This window comes from Coenobita brevimanus, chromosome 57 (genome assembly GCF_032717465.1).
Source record: "Coenobita brevimanus isolate Jiangsu-jjx chromosome 57, ASM3271746v2, whole genome shotgun sequence".
Classification (NCBI taxonomy): Eukaryota; Metazoa; Arthropoda; class Malacostraca; order Decapoda; family Coenobitidae; genus Coenobita; species Coenobita brevimanus.
Window position 1 is genome coordinate 27,171,404 of NC_137010.1, and position 22,627 is coordinate 27,194,030.

The following is a 22,627-nucleotide window of genomic DNA, read 5'->3' on the forward strand; positions in this document are numbered from 1 at the left end:
GCTGATAATTATTCACCACAAACCTTCACATCAAAACTGCTATGATTCAATCTTTTCAAGAAATGTTATGATGTTTCCCGCATTACTGTATCAAAGACTGATGATACAGAACATTACAATGCATTACAATTTTGTTATTCTACCCCCCAAAATCAATAAAAATCTGTCAACAGTAAAAACTGATATTACTATTACATATCTATACTCTGTACTGTAATTAAATATTAGAAAAAGTACAGCAAACATGTTCTATCAGTTTGATAATGTTTGGTACTAACTCACTTTTCCATAACACCCCACCTTGCTGCACCACAATACAGTAATACTGTACATTACACAATAAGCAGACTGGCATATCATACAAATTAACCCTCACTTCCAGGCAGTAATAACAAAGATAATATGTTCAATAATGTATATTCTTGGACACAATCATCAGTAGGTAATATCAGAAATAAAAAAAAAAGATCTATCTATCTATTGCCAGATGCCTTAATCCCGTAAGGAGTGGCCACAAACAAATCGCTTCCATGTCGCCTTGTCCTCCTCCATTTCACTGCCCTCCCCCAAGCTCACACTCCCCTCTCTCATGTACCTCTCCACTCCACCCCTCTATCATATCCTTGGTATCCCTCTTCCTTTCCTCCCCCCCTCCATCTCACTCACATACACTCTCCTCATTAGTCTCTTACTCTCCATCCTCTCCACATGGAAAAACAACCTCAATGTATTTCTCCTAATGCTTTCTATCACATCCACATCCAAACCACAACGCTCCTTTACTTCCTCAATTGTCAGTCGTCTCTCCATGTAACTCCACATGCTCCTCTCAAATAACTCATTTCTACTTCTCTCAATCTTGACTTGTGTCCTTCTAATAAGGTCCATGCTTCACTGCATGATAGTAATGTGATATCATAATACTATCATGCAGTGACTTCTTTATTTCTTTGCTCAAATCCCTATTGTTTATCACTGCTTTCAAAGAACCAGCAACCTTTCTTCCTTGCTGTACCCTTTCAAACACTTCATCCTCCAAACTTCATTCTTACTCATCACACTACCCAAGCACTTAGATGCACTCACAGTTTCCATTTCCTCATCATAAAAATGATAAATATATACCAGTACCTCTTGTGCCTTAACTTACGCATCTACTCATGATGCGACCTTCTCTTGTTCCTGTAATTTCACCAGACTGTCAGCATACTGAAACTGGCCACTGTGTTCATATTCACTCATGTCTAATGCCACCTCACAGCTTTCTCGTACCACCCTGGCACTGTCCCCTAGGTACTCCTTCAATACCACCAATGCAGAATCTGATGCAATGGCCCCTAGAGCTTCTGCTGCCTCATGACGCACCATTTCATTTTCATTTTTATTCCTCACCACTTCTGCCAGGTCCTCCACGACACAGTCATTAGACATCTGACCCAACACGTACCCGATTTCATGGCGGAAAAGTGCACTGGAACATTTAAATCCTGCAACAAGTGCTTTAGCACTCTCTTTGGTGTTAGCATTACGCAGTGCAAACATTGCACAGTAGCGGTCAAAAAGAGAGAGGGACTCATCAAGCAGCCTGCTTTTTAGTTTGTCTATATCAGTCTCAGTAGAAGGAGGAGCAGGGTCCACAGAGAGGAACTTGGTACCTGTTACCTTGTCATCATTAGCTGTCTTGTTCTGTAGCCACTCTATTCTTCCCACTGCCAACTGACAGGTTTCAGCTACCTCCACCACAGGGTCTGAGCTGTATTTCCGTAAGATGTCCAATACTGAGGGGTCCCCGATGGCACCAAGTGCTTCGCCTGCCTCATGTCGCACCATAGGCTCCTGTTTTTCATCTTTCAACACATCCACAAGAATTGGAATGGCTTCTGTGTCTCCCATTTGCCCAAGACAGTAAGCAAGTTCATGTTTTAGAAGAGCAGAAGGGTCATTGAAGCAGTGTGCAATAGCAGTGATGGCAGAGGTACCTCCAAGGTTCCTCAGAGTGAAGAGTGCGCGGAAGCGTTCCTTTAGCGGTCGGGCTGGATCAGCCAGTATCCCTCCGATTGCTTCCACATGACTATCCTGCACCATTATGATACCTGGAAAAAAAAAAAGAACCAGGTAGCACAAAATCAAGACTTAAACTACATAGATAACTCTTATTATATTAGATTTTTCACATGTAACAACTGGGAGCTACTGTAAATTGGAGGAAACTGGTAAATCAATTTATTCCTTAAAGCTCAGGTAATGGACAATGCCATCCAAAAACATGTGCTCAGGGTGCCTTAGGTGACGGCCATAAACATTTAGCATTTCCTGCCAGCGTTTGAAGTCATTCCCATTTTCTATGGTGCGGTGCCCAGTGCATGATGCACGTACAGTATATAGGAGGCAGATGAACGACAATGCCAGTCTTCCTCGGGCAGGGCTCTTGCCAACTGTCGATGGTTGCGAGCCATTTGGTTCCTATGGTTTCAGATTTACGAGCCAAATCAATTTTTAGTAGCCAAACTGACTACGAGCCAAAATATTTTACGAGCAATAACATATTTATTTATTTACACATTGTGATGATTAGAATCATATAATAATGCCACAAGACTTAATAATCGATCATATCGTGCTTTTTTGTTCATTTAAGTGAGATTTACTTATTTTGTTGTTTACTAGGTTTTGAAGTGGATGTATTTTTTCCTCGCCAAAAGGTGACTTGCATGTAAAAATTTGTTCGCCAAAGGGACAACATACTTGCATTTGCAAGCTGTGGCTCGCCAAACAAGAGCCCTGTCGGGAAAGCAAAGATTTCCAATTCTGCATTATTCAATTCGCCTGCCGGCACTGGCAGCTGCCCAATCCCTGCCACCGCCCCTGCCATGCCTCCTACTCATGCAAGGAAGGGGTTGAGTGAAAGTGCATTTGGGAGGGAAGTGGAAGTGACAGTATTATCATTGTCGAGTGGGGAGACGACATCATGAATGGAAGTTACTATGCAGAGTGACATGCCCAGGCCGCTCTCCCCTGCCTTATCCCTTTTTTCTTTCTTTCTAAAAATAGGAAAGAGGAAGAAAAAGGAATAAATAGGTAAAAAAATTATCCATACACCAGATTACTGGCACCCTCCATTCATAAAAAATCTGTAACAGTTAGACTTGAACAGCTGCAGGTTGAAGTTTGGGGGGAAACAACTCTAGGGAAGCAAGTGCCAGAGAGAAACAGTTCGGGGAATAAAAGAATTCTGATAGGCAGAAGTTCTGCAATATGGCTGTGTGACATTCCAGTCATGAGTGTCACCAGATGCCCACGTAGCACAAGGGAAGGCATGGAGAGGTAACACAATGGACGCAACTTCATCTGAGCATTTGTCATAAAAGTATCTGTAAAATATTGCAAGGGAGGCAACATTCCTACTTACTTGTAGGGGAGGTAGTTTATTTGTAATAGCAGGGTTATTAATAATTTCAAAAGCTTTATTCAAAATTTTGTCTAGTTATTTTAGTGCAACCTCTCCATATCAATTCCACAAGGGTAAGCAATATTCTAGCGAAAAGTGCACATGACTCATAAATTACAACTAACTTTTTTTTTTTTTAATGACAATGGAGGAAGGAAAAACAAATTAATAAAAAAAATAACCCATAAATCAGATTACTGGTGTCCTCTGTTCATAAAATATCTGTAACAGTTAGACTTGAACAGCTGTAGGTTGAAATTTGGAGGGAAACAACTCTGGAGAAGTGAGTTCCAGAGAGATGCAGTTCGCAGAATGAAAGAATTCTGATAGGCAGAAGTTCTGCAATATGGCTGAGTGACATTCCAGTCATGAGAGCTACCAGATGCCAGTGTAGCACGAGGGAAGGCATGGAGAGGTGGCACCTTGGACGCAACTTTGTCTGAGCATTTGCCAAAAAAAATATCTGTAAAATAATGCAAGGGAGGCAACATTCCTTCTTACTTGCTAGGGAGGTGGTTCATTTGTAATGGCAGGGTTGTTAACAATTCAAACAGCTTTATTCTGAAATTTGTCTAGTTGTTTTAACCCCTAAAAAGTGGCCATGGACAGCCGACCCCCCCCCCCCGTGTGGTGGGGTTGGATCGCGGTCTGAGTACCTGTAGGAAAATATTTGCCAAAAATCAGAGATTAACCCTAGAACATTATACTTGGTATGGCAGATAGCACTTACATTCAGCTTTCTCCAGAGACAGGTGTTGAGTCTTCGTGGACTACCCAAGGACTTGTGGAGACTTGCAAAGTTGGGTAACAAAATTTTCACTTTCACACCTCCAGCAACCCGGTTTCCCCTCTACTACAGTCTCATTCTGTCACAGTAAACTTTATACTACAACATACAGGTAGTTTGGAATCCGTATTTGTACAATAAGCACTGAAAATAAGGCTAAAATCAACGGAGCGTACGGCCGACATGCAGCGAGGTAGCGGTCTTCTCGTCACTCAGCAAACATTTCCATTTTCACAGCTAAAAACACGTATATTACATTATTTTCAATCATAGTACTTCCCAAAAGACCACCGCGGCGCGCTTTTATTCTGCCTTACGCCCGTCACTTTATTCTCGTTCCTGTCAGCCGCTCGCACTGACTCGGAAGAGCTAGAACTCGCCATAATGTCACTTTGAAAGCCTGCAGTAAACTGACGCTAAACAGGGGAAAACCGCGCGAAAAAAAGCTAGTGTGACAACTGGGGAAAGAAGCGTTTCCTATTAGCATAAACTGCTTGTGAGAGGAGAGCGCAGATTTACAGTTCTGAGCAGTCAGCGCGCTGCCATATATCACAGCCAGGCTGGCCGGGCCGTGGGGGTGGGTGGGGAATGCGATACTTGGCAACAACGGAGGTCAGTAGTACAAAGGTCAAGTATGCTAATTGTAGCTAAAGGGTGGCGGTACTGATAGACAATACCAGCTGGAACATCCTTGCCCGCGTTTATTCAAAATTAACTCAAATCGCAAACGTGACGATCCGCCGTTATGTCCTTTTTGGCGATCGTCGCAAAAGCGACGCTCCGCATTTAAAGGGTTAATGCAACCTCTCCACATCCACTCCATAAGGATGAGCAATATTCAAGCTGAGAGCGCACATGACTCTTATAAATTATAGCTAACTGCTCATCAGTGACGAAGTTACGAACTGTACAATAATCCAAGTGTCTTTGAGGCAGTTTTAGCAAGTGATCTGACATGAGAGGTCCAGCTAAGGGCACTGTTATGTGAAACACCGAGAATTTCAATACTTTTGGAGATTGGAATATTAGTAGCACTGAAGGTAATATACGAATCTGGCAATGTCTGTCTATTAGTAAACTGTATATATTTGGTTTTACTAGCATTAAATGTGACAAGGTTATTTTGTCCCCATTCAGTGATCTTTGATAAGTCTTGATTTATGGAGATGGCTGCACTGAGTTGAGAGTGAGAGATACAGGCAGACCCCAAGATAAGATACCCCTAGATGCGATACCTCAGCATAGCAATGAGGGTAGAAATACCACCCTACCCCGTCGAATGATGGCCAAACCCTGGTATGTTTTTTTTTTTTTTTTTTTTTACCAATCTTGATAATACTTTAGACTGCTTAGATTGATGTATAAACTGCTTTTAGACTTAGATTAATGTGTTTTAGTCATAGGTTGGGTGAACACTGTCATGTTGAGGTACAGTTTACTAAGTTTGATTTTTTCCATACTTATTTTTGATAATTTTCAGATTTTATTTTTGGGTTTAGGTGAGTTATAAACTGCTTTTAGGCTCAGTTTAGCTTGTTATAAAGCTACTGGGGGTTTAGGTTAGCGAGAAACTTGTTTTTGGACTCATTTGGGTGGGCTTAGGATCTGGTTGGGGGGAAACCCAAGGCTCCAAAAAGCATCCCTGTACTTTATGTGTGTGTGACTTTGTGTGTGCACTGGTATCTGCAAACTTGACGGATTTGTGTACCAGGGTTATGAGTCCACTGTCACCGCCGTCGGCCCGGTCTTGTCAAATGGTGGTGAAGTTATGAAATGTCGGTGTTTTCTGTGCTCTGTTTAGTTTTGTTTCTTGTAAGATGGCAATGTGTATGTTCTGTTGTTTGATGAATTGTGTGAGTTCTTGGTTTTTGGTGTTTATGCCATCTATGTTTAACTGAAGAATGTTTATGCTGTGTGCGCGATGTGTGTTGGCTGCTGCAGCATGGAGGGGAGGTGGTGTGGGTGGAGGGGAAGGGGTAGGAGAAGGTTGTGATGGAGGTAAGGGTTGAGGTGGTTTAGCATGGGTTGGAATGGAAGGAGTTGGGGGACTGGATGGTGTGGGAAGGATCGGTGGGTTTGGCTGTGGAGGTGTAAAGGAAGTAGGAGTAGGATTGGTAGGGGGGTTGGTGGGTGGAGGGAAGGAGCAGGTCCAGGTGTTTGTGAAATGTTTTCTGGATGCAAGTGTTGTGCAGATGTAATGGGTCCAGTTCTTGCAAGAATTGCACTGAACAAGAATTGCACTGAACTGAACCCTTTGTCTGTCAGCTCGACATGATAGGTTTTGAGCATGTTGGACATATGTATTTGTTGGTGGGTCCTGGATTGCTCTCACTGTTCCCGGCTAGAAGAAGTCGTCGAGAAATGACAGCTGGGGAGTCATTTCTCGATGTAGAAAAAATGGTGTTGTTGTGTGTGTTGTGTTGGGAGATGTGGCACTTGCCCGGGTGACCGAAGCCACTCCCAGGTATTCGGGCCCCGTGAGGGGCCAGGGGGGTTTGCGGTGGTTTGGCCCCCAAGCTGTCCTCCTCTTCTCTTCGACAGCCTCTGGGGGGTAGACCCACGATGAAGACGCCACTGCTCCAGGGGATAAGTAAACAGAGCAGATATATTTAGTCAGAGAATGACAGGAAAGCCGATGCCAGACAGTAGAGAGTTCAGAAGATTCAAGTTCTGGAACACGAGGGCAAGATAAGTCACTCCATACATATAAATAACAGCCACCTTTGGCTTTGGAATGAGACATAAATGCCGCATTATGCTCCCACCAGCCTTCTTCATGGCTCTTGAGCGTCACCACTGTCTCGCCATCGCCCACGTAATCCCAACCTGTTATACTTTGCTGAAAATAGGTGTTATGATCAAAAGAACCACAAAGAAACAAGTGTCATTCCTGCACGATGTTTGAAGATAAGGAAAACTATGGAAAAAAAAAAAAAAGCCCAAATGAAAATGAAAGTGACTGCAATATACTGGGATGTAAAAATGTGATGTGACAAAAAACAATTTAGAATTTAGTGTCATTACTGGAATGAAGTAAGAACAGCCAAGTAAGTTCTTTATACATGAGATGTTTTCGTTTTCATTTTTAAAGGCTCCAAAATGCTTGCATGCGTCAGCCTTGGTCACCTAATGGTGGCTTTCCACGCTGCACGATCCATTGCAGCCTCCCTGTTCAGTCCCTTAACCTTGAAGTCACACTCAATGACCTCGTCCCATGTCTTTCTCGGTCTACCTCTCATAACCCCACCCCCAATATTAACACTTCTCACCCTCCTCACCCAATTATCATCCCCCATCCTCTCCACATGTCGAAAACATCTCAATCTACCTCTCCTCATCACAACACCAATACACTCCAGTCCCATCCTACCTCTCAACTCTTCCATCATAAATCCAGCCCCCCGGACCTTGCACGCAGGGATGCATTACACATCCACCAAATCATTGTCATTTCTGTATGTCTGAGCTGGCGAATATCCTCCTCCTATACTGCCCAGGTCTCACTACCATACAGCATTACACTCCTAACACATGCTGCATACAAAGACCCCTTAGCACGTAAGGAAAGTCCTCTCAATGTCAGAAGAGGCAACAGCTCTCTGAACTTCTTCCAACCACTTCTCACCCTAGCCACAGAGCTAGCTCCAGCCCCACCTCCAGCACACAACATGTCTCCCAAATAACAAAACTCTTCCACACACTCAAGAGATTCACCAGCAAGTTCAATCCTTTCACACCTGAGATGTTAGAAGAAAAGGAAAGCCATGGGGGGGGGGGGGGAGTGCTCAAGTGAAAAGATGACCTTGCAATATATGTAAAAATATGTGTTGTGACAAAAAACAATTTAGAATTTAGTGCCACTTCTGTCATGAAATGTGAACTTAGCAAGTACACTAAGTGACTTATGTGACCTTTCACAACACAACTCTAGAAAACATACCCATAAAGTGAAAGTGATCTTTTGTGTCAAGTACGGTACTGTGTATCACAGTGTACAGACCCAGGTAATCTCCCATCCTACACAAAGGGCACAGTGCCACTCTGGAACTGCCGGAAGAATTGGATGAATAAAATGAAGAGCCACATATAGCTACAGGGTGTTAGGAGTCATTCATACAGCAGTGGCAGGGGTATGAGCGCAGGGCTGTTGTTTGGCGAGCCACAGCTCGCAAATGCAAGTATTTTTTCCCTTCTGCGAACAAATTTTACATGCAAGTTGCCTTTTGGTGAGGAGAAAATACATCCACTTCAAAACCCAGTAAACTACAAAATAATTAAATCTCACTTAAATGAACAAAAAAGCACGTTGTGATCGATTATTAAGTTTTCACTTGTGGCCACAGTGAATGTTTACAACCTTATTCTAATCATAATGTGTAAATAAATATTGCTCATAAAATATTTCGGTTCGTAGTCAGTTTGGCTACTAAAAATTTATTTGGCTCGTAAATCTGAAACTCGTAAATCTGAAACCTTAGGAGCCAAATGGCTCACAACCATCAGCAGTTAGCAAGAGCCCTGGAGTGGGAAGTCTAGTGGAGTAAAGGAGAGTGAGGGTGAGGCAGCCCTGTCCAGCCCACCCTAACCACCAACTTTTGCACTCATCCATATGCAGCTCTGTCACGATCCAAAACTTACCCCTATTCTTCACCTTGTTCCACGATGCCTCCAGCTAGAGACCTAGGGACCCTGCAGTGGAGAAACAACGGATTGGTGAGCATTTTGATCTTTCACTGAATGTTCTTGGTGGTGTAAGTACCAAGATATGATCAGAGGAAAAAAAATGCCCAAATACAGATAGGGCTGAGTCAGACTGACCCCCAAGTTTGGGGGGTTAAGTGATAGCGATGGGACTTCCATAATACAGTACTGTCTATAAATGTGGATTTAACTATAATACAAAAGATAAACAAATGAATAATAAAAACATGGTGACATACAGTGGTCACTCGCATTCAGCGATTTAATTAATCTGGCGAAACCATCGCTAAATATGAAGTGTATTTTACAAGGGAAAAATATCAATTAGTCTATGCCCATCCTCCAAGTCACCCTTTTGACTCCCGATTTCCTACTTTAAGTGTTGAAAATGAAACACAGCATATGAGCAATACATTATACAGATACAGTACTGTATCGTTATACACCTACTCACCAGCTAAAAACGCCAAATGCTTGGCGCCGTGAGAGAAAAAAAAAAGCACCCAAGGTCACCAAAAACTCTCAACAATGATAACAATGGTGGTCTGGTGGCAGATGCAAGGCATTTCACGCCCCACATCACTAAACACGTAAGACAATCGCTAAATGAGTGGGATTGGTACCTTTTCTAACCTATCGCCAATGCGAAAATCGTTAACTTGAAACATGCTAAACGTAAGGGACCACTACACAGAACTTACCGGTACTGAACGTGAATACTAGGTACAGTGCACCCTCACACAATCCGAGTTTATGGGCGGCAGAAACCCTTGCATTCTACAGTTTTGCATTGTGTGAACCAAAGAACTTATCGGAAAAATGGTATAAGGTGGAAAGCCCACCCAGGGCTTGGTCTTCGGGTCCTCTTCCAGCCTACTGTGCCCTGCTAATACTTTGTCTAACAGTACTTCTGGTTGGACCAACAAATAAAACAATAGAATACCATGTACCTTTATTTAAGTGACTTCTGGGCTTGTTAAGAAGGGAGGGGGGTCGGTATCCAAGGCTGAGGCATCTACTCTCGCCCTGAGGGGTGGGGTGCCCTGCTGTTACTCTCACTGTCACTCCTGAGGTCTCCTGGAGATGCGATAAAGCCTTCAAAGTCGACAGCTGAGACCATGATGAACAGGTGGGTACAGCTATGATGTTAAAACGGACCACAGGATGCAAGGTGAAACATGTGTTCTCGAGGCAATATGGAGGAGGAGTGTCTGTTTAACCGGGAAAGTCAGTAGATGGCATGCAGATTGCTGGCCGCCCGCCATTTTGAATCTGGCTCATTGCCAGCGACCTGCCTTTGTGTGACTGACTTGCATCATTCAGTCTGACACTCATAGTTATGGTGGGAAGTCCATATTTGCCTTAGAATCTTACAGCCGATTCGTATGTTGGGAAGTTCCATTCGCAGATTTCGCATTCGATATAAATAAGCATCTTCTGAGTTGACCTTGCACTGCAGGTGATTCAAAAGTGTGTGTTCGCACTGTGTGGGGGTGCACTGTACGATTATTTATATATTAACAGACACTCATTTTTAAAAGATCACCCTTAGTGACCAGGAAATGTATTATTCCAAGTCTCTCAGCAAAACCTAGCGCAGGCAAACCCTGGTTTAACGATGCAGTTGGTTAACTAAAAACCCATCGCTTAGCACAGTACCATATATCGGGACCAATTTAATATGTAAAGTACAGTATAGGGACGCATTTTTAAGCCTTGGGTTTCCTCTTCAACCAAGTCCTAGACCCACCCAAATGAGTCCAAAAAAAGTTTAAAGCCAATCTAAATGGCCTAATAGCTGTAAAAGAAGCTGACCTAAGCCTAACAGCAGTAAATAACTCACTAGCCGCAACATGCATGTGCAACACCCTTATCAAACATGATCACACTTAGGCCAAAATTCACACAAAATCACACTCCACACACGATTACCATCACTGCCCTACTCACGGCACTGCTTGGAAACAGTTACAGTGCACTACGATTACAGCTTGCATAATGTTGATGATGCAACATGTTGTGGGGTACGCGAACATAAGAGAGTTCCTCACTCAGAGATGGCCGGTGTGGGAAGATCGATATGGATGCGCGCAGGGCTAGCATTGGGTGTGGGGGCAGGCCAAGCATTTCTGCGCATCCTGGCAGGCAGGTGGGCTCAGCTGGCCAAGGAATAGTGCGTGATTCAAACTTTTGGCCCATTACTCCCAGTCAAAACATCAGAGGACCCATTGGTAAACTGGGGCTTGGCCATCGTTAGGCGGGGTAAGGTGGTATTTCTACCCCATCAACTAATCCATGGTATTGCATATAGGGGTATCGTATATCGCGATTTGCCTATCATAATTTTCTTCTTAACACTCTAAATCAGACCCTGATGTGCTTTATTGCAACAGCTGCTACCTGACCTACTGTGCAGCACTCATGTCCATTAAGCATAAAGCTGGCACTTTCTGTCATGCTCCAATACCCACTACTATTTCAACCCATCCCACTCACTGTACCCAAACCTGACCTAAAACAACATACTAGTGTGCAGCACACCATTAATGCATAACAACTGGGCTGAATTTTGACAAATGCCTTCAAAGATATGAATAATACATCAAAGTGATGGACCTGAAAGGGACTTGCTAGATCTGGAGAGTGCTATTTCATAACTTACAGTATTCACAAAGCAGATTTTTGGCACATATCTTTCACAAACATGACCTAAAATGATGAATATTGTCCTAAAGTGATGTGATACACATGCAAGGGAAGATCTGCATTATACATTTGCTCATAACTTTGAACCACTGTATGCGAGACAAGTGCTAGTGATGCTGTAGCCAGATACCCACCAATCTGGTAATTGTGCTTAAGAAGGGTGGGGATGCAAGAAGGTGGGGTAAGAGTCATTGGTTCTCCTAACTTCCCTCCTCCCATAACTCTAACTCTCTCACACACAGTTACCTGGTCAGTGAGTGACTGGCTTCACCTTCGTTCGTTCGTTAAAAGATTCCCTGCACATATAGTGCAGGCCGGGCCATACATTAGCCCGGTCAGTGGTGTATGGGCTGATTAAAAAAGAGTAAGTGGGGAGGACAGGACCTGGGGAATGCCCAGCACACACGTCCTGTCTCCTGACTGGCTTTGTGGTGTGTGTGAATTCACCTTCATTAGCAGTTGTCTTATATACAGCGGTGTGAAGTGGCGAGTGAGTGTACCTGAGTGACCTGAAAGACCTAAACAAACTGAAACAGGCCTTAACTGATCTGCTATGGTTTGAGCATGGCTGGAATGAATTAAGAATGAATCTAATTAACCTAAGGGCATGTGAGTGCAGATAAAGTTCCTTGAATGGCTACGAAGTTGAATGAATGGACTTTCAGCTGCTTGAAGGGACCTAATTAGACATATGAAAATATAATTGGAAACGAAAGTCTAACTGAACAAGCCTAATTAATCTTATTCGATCTGCATACATCTGAGTTTGAATGGATGTGAAGAACCTGAATGAACCTATTAGGGCTTGACTGGACATTCACTAATACTAATAAACCTGACTGGACCTAACTACACCTGAATGGACCTACATGGTCCTGAATAAACCTAACTGGGCTAACATGAATACAAACGGCCTGGACAAGCCTAATGTAACCACAATAATCTTAAGACCTGAAATGACCTAACCAATTCTAAATGGACCTGAACTAATCTGACTAGCAAACTGACCGTGAATGGCCTGAAGGGGCATACTTTACAGCTACTAGGATACATGACCAGTCTTGAACTGACCTAACTTGTGTATTTCACAAATTGATTCTTTTATTGACCTACACTGACCTTAATGAATAAAAACTGGAACTGTCAGGATATAGAAATAAGCATGAATCGCTCTGACTGGGTCTAATTATTACTGATGAACTAAAAGATTTTATGTAAAAGCAGCTAGTGACATGCATGAACTTGAGCTGACTGGCCTGGATCAGAAAGATGTGCAGAGCCTAAACATCTGTATTAACATGAGATGATATGAACTGACCACAGGACAATTTCACTGCAATTTAATGAAGGTATTATATGATAAGAATGGTCAATTTGGACTGTTGTTCTTTTGAAGGTTAAGCAACTTCATGATTATGCATGCATGACTCAAATATACCATCAACAAATTTGTCTGTTAGAGTCAAACCTCTCATAGTTGAGTCTTCCTAGTACTGTACAGTATTTATCATATCTAATGTCAACAAACTTGTCTGTGTTAGCCCTCTCATAGTTGTGTCTTCCAAGTACAGTATTTATTATAGCTAACTTCAAACAATCTGATTCAGCTGAGTGAATTATACAAGCCAGTGTGTTAATATCACCATTAACCATCTTACAGTCACATCTTCCCAGCAACTGCCAAATAATATAATCAAACTGTCATAAAAGCTTGAGTGTTAAAGAACTGCAGAAAAAGTACCAGTGACAAAGAAGACAACTACACTTTCATAAACTGGGAGAAGTTTACTAAGCTGCCTCTGGCCTCTGATGGTTATCAGAAAGCTGTTCACTGAAGAGTGGCTGGTTAGGATTATCATCTCAATGTAACGGCATGAGGTCTGTTCAGAAAGCATCTGACCTTGGGCTCTAAAATAATATATAGCTAACCTGTTGAGCTAGGACAATAATCTCCCCAAAAATAGGCCCCTTTTGAATTGACACAAGTAGCCCAGTGTTCTTTCCACTGTATGAAACAATTTCCAAATCGGTTTTTGGTATCTCCTGCAGGTGTTTCATCGCATTCGTCATGATCTCTTCTCTCGAATGAACATTGTTCAAGACAGTTGGAGTGTGCATATTGCGATCCAGATTGTCTGAAGACTGTTATCACTGGAGATGAGACTTGGATGTACAGGTGTGACCCAGAAACCAAAGCACAGTCGTCCCAGTGGAAGCATGCAGGGTCGCCTCAGCCAAAAATGAAGCACGACAGGTATACAGCAAGGTGAAACGCACTTGCATGTTGATATATATTTTTTCAATTACCATGGTGTTGTGAATCACCATCAAGCACCAAAAGGTCAGGCTGTCAACAAACATTACTACCTTGACATTATCCGTCGTCTTTGTGATGCAATTCAGCAGAAAAGACCAGACCTCTGGAAAGCAGCAAGTTCGAAGCTGCACATTGACAATGTTTTTACCCATTCTTCTCAACTGATTCAGGAATTTTTGGCCAAGCACAATATCCCACAGGTCCGGCAGGCTTCCTACTCACTGGATATGGCTCCATGTGACTCTTGATTATTCCCCGAGCTCAAAACTCTGTAGGAGAGTTCCCGATCTGAGACGAGCAAAGAGATCACGACGAATGTGACGAAGCAGGAGATACCAAAAACTGACTCTGAAAAATGTTTCAGGCAGTGGAAAGCATGCTGGGCTACATGTGTCAAGTCAGAAGGGGTCTACTTTGAGGGAGATTTGTGTCCTAGTTCAACAGTCAACAGATTGGCTATTTATCTTTTTTAGGGCCTAAGGTCGGACACTTTATGAACAGACCTTGTATGCGTAGCAGGCTCAAGAATCAGAGCGAGTGCAAAATAAACAATGTGAAGACAGGTTGCTGGTGAACTTATACAGCACAGGTGCAAATCATGTTCAGTTTTAACCTGTTAACTGCGCATGGCAGTTTTTTGGAGGTGTCCGTGGTGCACAGACATAGGGGTAAAAATGAAATTTCCCAAAGGGAAAATTTTGTCTTAGGAATTGAGAGAACACATGCCAAAGTACAGTATATAGTAACGAAATATTAGCTCAATATTTACCTTGGTAAAGCCATGGATGAACATCGAAGTATCTGATTCCCTATTGGAATGTATGGTTTTCGTTTTCGGTTTCGTTTTCAGTTTTGAAGGCTCAAACATGCTTGCATGGGTCGGCCTTGGTCACCATGGCACTTCAGTATATTCGAAATTCACCTGTGCACCTAGGGCTGTACTAAGCAGACGCACTCGGAACAGCCCAGGCTGTATAGAGTAGTTAACGGGTTAAGTCCACTTCTTTTTACTATATTACGGCCCTTGAGGCTTTGTCATGGGAATTTCAGGGCAACTTACCAAGAACTCATTGATGATGATAATATGTGGTACCCTGGGATTTCTTACAACAGACAGTATGAAGGAGAGGTAGCAGGTAAATGTATGAAGTCTGCCCAAAAAGAAACCAAGAAACCAAACTTTTTAAACACAGCACCTACTAGCCGGCATAGCCAATGTACAGCAGCAATATTGAACTTTAGTCTGACACTAACCACATCACGTCACATCACTTAGTCACTGAGGTTCATGCGCTTGAGTGAATGTGTGTTTAGCACACTTGGCAATTTGTTGTATGTTGAACAAAGAAGGATCTTGAAGGTCAGCATGTTTGCATGAAATTCTGTTTCAAATTGGGAACAATCTTTACAGAGACCTTTCAGATGTTGCAACAGGCTTATGGGGAGGACTGTATGAGCTATACAAGGTTGCAAGTGGTTCCAGTGGTTCAAATCGGTAAGAATAGCCACCGAAGACGATCCCAACTCTGGATGGCCTTCCTTTTCAAGAGACAACAATCATGTTGAGAAGTGTGTACTATAGGTTAGCAAAGCCACTATCACATCGGGACCCGTGGACATTCAAATTTGCTGCCACACAAGTGCCGTGGATATCTCAGCACACAGTGCTACCAGACCCATTCGTGGATGTCCGTGCTTACAGCCAATGTCCTAAACTCCATAATCTCTTTCTTCCCTACAGATTTTATCCCTAGTGTGCAGAAGCTGCTATCTTGACTCCTTCTGTGGCTTTTTGCAGATGCTTCTTCTTCTTCCTATAGGATGAGGACTGTAATATCCAATGCAAATGTCATGAGAGCAATCCCTCCATTATCCAAACAGCCATTACCCACATGCTGTGATCTGGCTGTTCGAAACTATTATTTGTACGTTTTCATAATATCCGGACAAAATATTTGCATCCGAGCGAAGATTATTGATCCACGAACGTTTTCGTGCCAGGCCGGGCATGAATAGCCTGGTTGGGCCGCCCTGTCTACCGCTATAGACCCCCTCGGTCATTCTCAGCTCCCACACGGGGACAGAGTAGTAAACATCTCCTCTCGGATAGTTATCATGGCAGTGCACTTGGTGGTTTTTGTGGTTGTTTCCTACCTGCTTCAGGCATTGCTATCCCTTGCAAGCCTCTTCCTAGGATGTGTGATGATGAACCCTTCACCAGGGAAATGGAGGAGGGTAATGACTCTGGTGAAGTTGGAGATCCTGAGTAAGATTGATGCAGGATGGTCGAATCATGAGTGTTGAATTTCATTTTATTTTAGCTTACTGTACTGTACCATGATTTTATTCTATTCTATCATTATGTTTTGTGTGCCAACGGCATTTTTCTTGTGTAGCTGTTTTTTTCATATCACTGCAGGGTATGCCCTTGCAATGGTGATTACTTCTCTGTGGTTGATGGGTCTGCTTGATCATGGTAATGGCTTGGCTGTGGCTTATGGGTCTGCATGACCAGATAGAGCAATGTGAAACAGCTGGAACAAGTGTTGTACAATGTACTGTAGTGGCCTCTTACACTGGCTTTCGAAGTTGGGATATGTACAAAGGGGGGCCAGAGGATAAATCCAGTATCCAGATGGAGGCATTACCTGGGAATGCCTTTGGCTCTATTACATCAGATAATCGAGGGATGACTGTAGTTGGTTCACATTCATTTCTGTTGTTGATACACATGTCGTCTGATGTGGGGTGTAGACAAGTGACCTTGGCTGTGGCCAGCCACATGGGGTAAACTCGATAAAGAAGGTAGCCGTCGATGCACGCACACACACACACACACACACACACACTGTGTGATAGAGAATGCTGATTTTGGACGTCCATTCTGTTCTGCACATTGCGCCCAATGTCCCCATGTGATAGTGGCTTCAGGGAAGCTGTGAGCAGCCCATAAATCCCTGCATCTGTCTCCGACCAAGCTACGCTTCTCTTCACTTGTTTCAATTTACCAGATGTAGTTCAACACACAGTCTGAATATTTCCTCTCAAAGAAATCTGAGTAAAACTTGAATATCAGTAACAAATTTATGTAAGAATTAAGTGGTTAATCAGAATCTGGGGGAGGGGGAGGGGGGTATTTCAAGTATGAGTAACCTTCAAGGAGATATGGAGCCACCATATTGTGCAGTTTTCATAATTTTTTCCTTTACCAAAGTCCTTCATGAGTATTTTCTGTGTGCATTTTCAAGTTTTGATGTTTTTTATTGCTACAGTGGGTAATTAAGGCACTCCAATCTGATTGAGCCTCTGTAGGTTTATATCCAAGGGGTGGTTGGGGTTTATTGCTCACATAATGCTACTCAGGGATGAGTGAGGCTGGTCACTCTCATCTTGAATGTCAGGACCAACTTGCCAACCCCCGAGCTCCAACGCTTCTCATGGGGCAACACATGATTAGATGATGAATGGAAGATTTGATGAATGAATGAATTTATTTTTTTTGTTTACAATTCCAAACAACACTGAATACAGACAGACACCATCTTGGAATACCATTTTTGCACAAAATTGCCCATATCTGAGCTGACTTTTTCAAAAAAACAAAAATTTCAAAACTTAACCCAACCTAATACATCTTAGCCTAACCTAAACTAACTTATTTTATGTTAACCAAACTAAACACCCTAACGTAACCTATCACTTATATAACTGTACAGTATTTTCTTGCTTACTGATGGATACTCTTCATTCTCAAAAATGCACTTCTGTACATTTATATCAAGTCACTGAATCAATTCACCACCATCACTGTCATCATCCAATCCTGTGTTGTCCCATGAGAAAAGTGGGAGCCTGGGGTTAGGAAAGTTGGTCCAGACATTTAAGTAAGTAACCAGCCTCACTCATCCCTGAGTGGCATTATGTGAACAATAAACCCCAACCAACCCTTGGATATAAGCCTGCACAGGCTCAATCTGACTGGAGCGCCTTAATTACCCACTAAACCACCAGGCACCATAATTTGGTTTTATGGTTACAACACAGTGTAGTAAATGGTTTCCTGGTGTACAGGAAACTATTTGGCTTGTCACTCAGTGTAGAGCTGCCCGCAAACAGAAGGAAGAGGAAAGAATGAAGGAAAGATAGATAGAGGAGAAAAGAAGGAAAGAAGGAAGGAAAAGAGGAAAGGGCAGTCACCCAAGAGCAGCACTACACTGGGTGAGTGGATAATGAGTGCCCCCATCTACCACTAGAAGGTAGGCATTTTTTCCTAAACTTTTAAGATGTGGTCATATGTTTCTTTGAACATTACCCAAGCTTAAATTTTCTATATTTACTGTTTTTAATGATATTGGACATGGACCTCCTGTAGTATTCAATTCTGCCCAAACTGTTAGCATCCCAAAAGTGTTCATCATTCCTTTCAAATACTGTATATGTTGAGTAAACATGAACGCAAATTCACAACACAAGCGATCATCAAGGAGAATACCAGGTTCTGCATATCATCTGCAGGTTCACAAAACTGTATCTACATTTCTACATAAAACCTCAAATGATAATAGTGGTTAAATATAACAATGCTGTACTATATGCAAGTACATTATTTTTAAAGCACAGTTTTAAATAGACACTATGAAATATTACTCTTTTCAGAGTTACAAATGAACATATGGAGGCCTCCAACCCTCCATGTGCATGATCACCTTAACTGCCTGAAGAGTGTCTAGTAAATCCCATCATAATAAAAGTTTCCACATTTGGATGATACCGAAAAATTCTGTTCATATCTTGGCTACAGATGTTTAGTAGATCCAGGCCCTGATTCATTTAAACCTAAATTTTTGTAACTTAGTCCAATCTACCATATTTCCCCCATCATATAATGCGTAGTTTTTCCGCAAAAATAGTGCTAAAAAGAGTGGAGGGGAGGGGAGGCAAGGGCTATGGGTTAAGGTGATTGGTACAAAGGCAAACAATAGTCAGATGCAAATCAATCAATGGTCTTACCAAGTGTTAAGGTTTCAATAATGCAGACTTAGATGTGTGTGTGTGTATTATTGTAAATAAACAGTAAACAGAACATTCTGTGGGTTAGGTATGCACACACATCAAGCATCGAGCGACTGAACGTGAAACATCGAGTGACTGCACCACGCCAAGCCCATCAGTAAATCCAATCTATAGCCACACCATAATCCTGTAAGAGGTGGTCATTTGTCTTTCAGTTAGTTGTTTTAGGGGAAGGGGCACTAACCCTCCATGAACCCACTTGCTGACATGTAAGGAACACATAAAGGGTTGGTTATATGGTTACCACCCAGTGTTGTAAATGGTTTCCTGGCATACAGGAAACCATTAGGCTTGTCACTCAATGTAATGCCACCTGAAAAGGAAAGAAGAGAAATAAAAGGAGACAGGAAAGATGGGAGAAACAGGAAGAGAGAAGGGCAGACACAGAAAAATGACGGATAAAGGTGAAGGAAGAAGCAGGCAACACTACATCAAGTGAGTGGTGCTTGCCCAGGCGACCAATGCCACTCCCAGGTTCTCACACCCCGTGAGGGGTCCGGGGGGGTTTGCAGTGGTTTGGACCCCATGCTGTTCTCTTCCTCCGCTTTGACAGCCGCTAGGGGGTGGACCCACGACAAAGATGCCACTGCTCCGTTAGACGTTAGCAAAGCTTTTGATGTCATCCCCCGCCATAAGCTCACAAACAAAATACTGTACTGTATGGTACAGTATTCAACACAAACATCCACAATAGCACAAAAAGATGGCTGGCAAACTACTTAGCAGGTATATGTGCACATGTAACATTTGCCGGTCAGTCACTGAACATCAGAAACTTCACAAACAGCATCCCTCTGTTTTGACCTCTACACTCTTTAACCTATATATGCATGACATACCCACACCTCACACACCACAGATACACATAGCTTCCTATGTAGACGACATAACACATGTACACACCAAAACACAAACACAGCTGCACACATCCTTCAACCTTACCTCAACACACTACAGGAATGTTTCACCAAATACCAGTACGTATTCAATACAGCCCCAGCCAAATCTACTGTGACCTTTCTCACAAACTGGACAGCAGAACAAAGTCACATTCCACACCTCACCATAAATAACACCCTCTACCACACACACACACACACACACACACACAAAATCCTTGGTGTAACATACATCAGTATCATTTAAACCACACCACAAACATTAAAAATAAATTAACACCAAGACTCAATGCCCTAAGGTCACTTGCCCATACAACATTCGGACACAACAAAGAAACCACCACCACAGTATACAAACAATATACCTGTATTCTTTCAGTGATGAATTATGCAGGCCCAGCTTGGGCTTCTAACCTCACTAAAACACACTACAACAATCTACAGACAATACAGAACAAGGCTCTAAAAATAATCACAGGCTGCACAGCTACTACACCTACAAACCACCTACACCAAGAAACCAAAGTTCCCAAAGTCAAGGATCATCTAGACATGAGAGGCACAAAAATTCATGCTGCAGCCTCCACAAGCCCACATCATCCACTACACTACATGGCAGCTCATCCACACAACCAAGGAACATCAGAACAACACCCAGCACACGATATCATACCCAGATACTGTATTGTATTTTCTCCCCCCACCTCAAATCAGCTTCCAGAAGCATATCCAAGCTCAAATCACTCGTCGCTTCATTCAGTCACTCAAAGCCAACACACAGCTGCATGCATGGCCTCTTGATAGCCACCATTCTAAATCCTACCTCCCTCATGAGGACAGGGTTCACCTGGCCAGGCTGAGATGTGGGCATCATCCAGCCCTCTTATCAGAAGAGGCTGGGTGACTCAGTCGCTGATGCCTATCCAGGATGCAACACAGCACCCAACACTATTATGCACATTATGGAAGATGGAAGACTGCACTGCAAACAATCGCTTGTGCCAACATTACAATATAGACTCCTTGAATGCTATGTGGGAAAGCCTGGTCTTGACCGTGGCCTTCCTTAGGGACTCCGGGTTGTTCAGCCAAACTGCCTAGGGAACAACTACTCGTACCGTTATATCGTGAGTGGATGATTGTTGCCACCACCTAAGTACCAGTAAAAGACAGTGGGAAGTATACGTAAGACTCAGACAAACAGCTAATTGTGCTTGTAAGGGATATAAAAACTTTTTGTTGCCACCACCTAAGTACCGGTAAAAGACAGTGGGGAGTATACGTAAGACTCAGACAAACAGCTAATTGTGCTTGTAAGGGATATAAAAACTTTTCTTGTCAACTGACGACTGATCATGGTAAATGACACTGCGGATGCAAATAAAGGTACGAAGAAAAAGAAACATGGACATCTGTGGTCACTGCTATACCCAAGTCAATGATGGTATTAAATGTGACTGCTGCAAAATTTTAGGTGCACTTTAAATGAAAATGACTAACAGAGAATGAGGTCAACATATGAAACAAGTTAGGGCAACACACAAAATTCTATTCAATAAAAAATTGTGAACCAATAGCTAATCAGCTTAATAATATTAGTCCTCTAAAGGATCACGCAACAGTAATACGAAAAGAATGATTAAACCACCAGAGGCAAAACTTGCAGCACAAGAGGATTACATTAAGAAAGATATGCAACAAGGGGTTAGCAGTCATGGATGAAGTGAATAAAGTTATAGAAGTGGGAAAAGATGATCAAAACTGAAGCGAAAACAGTACCTGACCAGAAGGACGCTCCAGTTACCAGAACTGTTGAATATAAAGTGAAGGACAAAGTAAGAGCAGTACTAGACAGTGAAAAGGACAGAATGTTCATAGCCAGAAATTTAATCTTGGCTGGGGTTCCAGTACCAGACACAGGTGATCTGGAAACAAGGAATGCAGGGTTTGTTTCCAACCTTTTTACCAATCATGTGAAAATAAACAGAAAGAACCACAAAATCACAGACACCTTGAGAGTATATAGAGGCACAGACACCAAACAAGAAACCCATCAGCCAGAGGTGCACAATTACCAGGAGAAGCCAAGACTGTTTAGGGTAAGATTTGGAACAGAAGAAATGGCTGGAACAGTAGGAAGAGCAATACCACACCTTGAATCTTCATCAGATCCAGCTGCCAAAATGTTAAGGGGTAGAACGAAGAGGGAACTGGAAGAACAAAAGCAGCTAATAAACTTGGCAGCAGCAAGGAATGAGGAAGAAGGCAACAAACATTTCAAATGGACTGTGGACTACAAGAAATATGAGGCAATCAGTGCTAAGCAAAAACCAGTGGCAGATGCCATTTTTTCAAAGAAAATACACATATTCCTCAAAGCCACTTGACTGCCGAATTTGAAGCACTTATAAATGAGGAAAAATTGGACTCAATCTTCCTTACTGAAAGAAAGTACAACCATGACATGATGGACACCAGTCTATTCAAATGTGAGTCACTACTCAGTTATAAGAAAAGACAGAAGAAATCAAAATGGCCCTGGAGGTGGAGTTGCAATTTTGGCAAGGAAGGAATTTGTAGTGGCTGAAACATAAGTAGGATATCTAGTTGACCATGAAGCACCAGGTCTATTGTAAGTTCTGCCTCAAGAGACATGAGACCACTTCTTAAATATTAAAGAAAAATTTACCTGCCCT

The 22,627-nt window shown here is 42.5% G+C and overlaps 1 protein-coding gene across 1 annotated transcript in view; it reads right to left on the minus strand.

Moving 5' to 3' along the window:
• Positions 1-443: 443 nt before the first annotated feature.
• The window catches only part of nero (deoxyhypusine hydroxylase nero), a 30,509-nt gene continuing 8,325 nt past the window's right edge, over positions 444-22,627 (minus strand). Inside the window, exons 2-3 of the mRNA XM_080274459.1 lie at positions 8,874-8,924; positions 444-2,093 (exon numbers count right to left, since the gene is read on the minus strand). Coding sequence (XP_080130585.1) covers positions 1,159-2,085 — 927 coding nt within the window. The 5' untranslated portion in view covers positions 2,086-2,093; positions 8,874-8,924 and the 3' untranslated portion in view covers positions 444-1,158. The remainder of the gene's footprint in view (positions 2,094-8,873; positions 8,925-22,627) is intronic.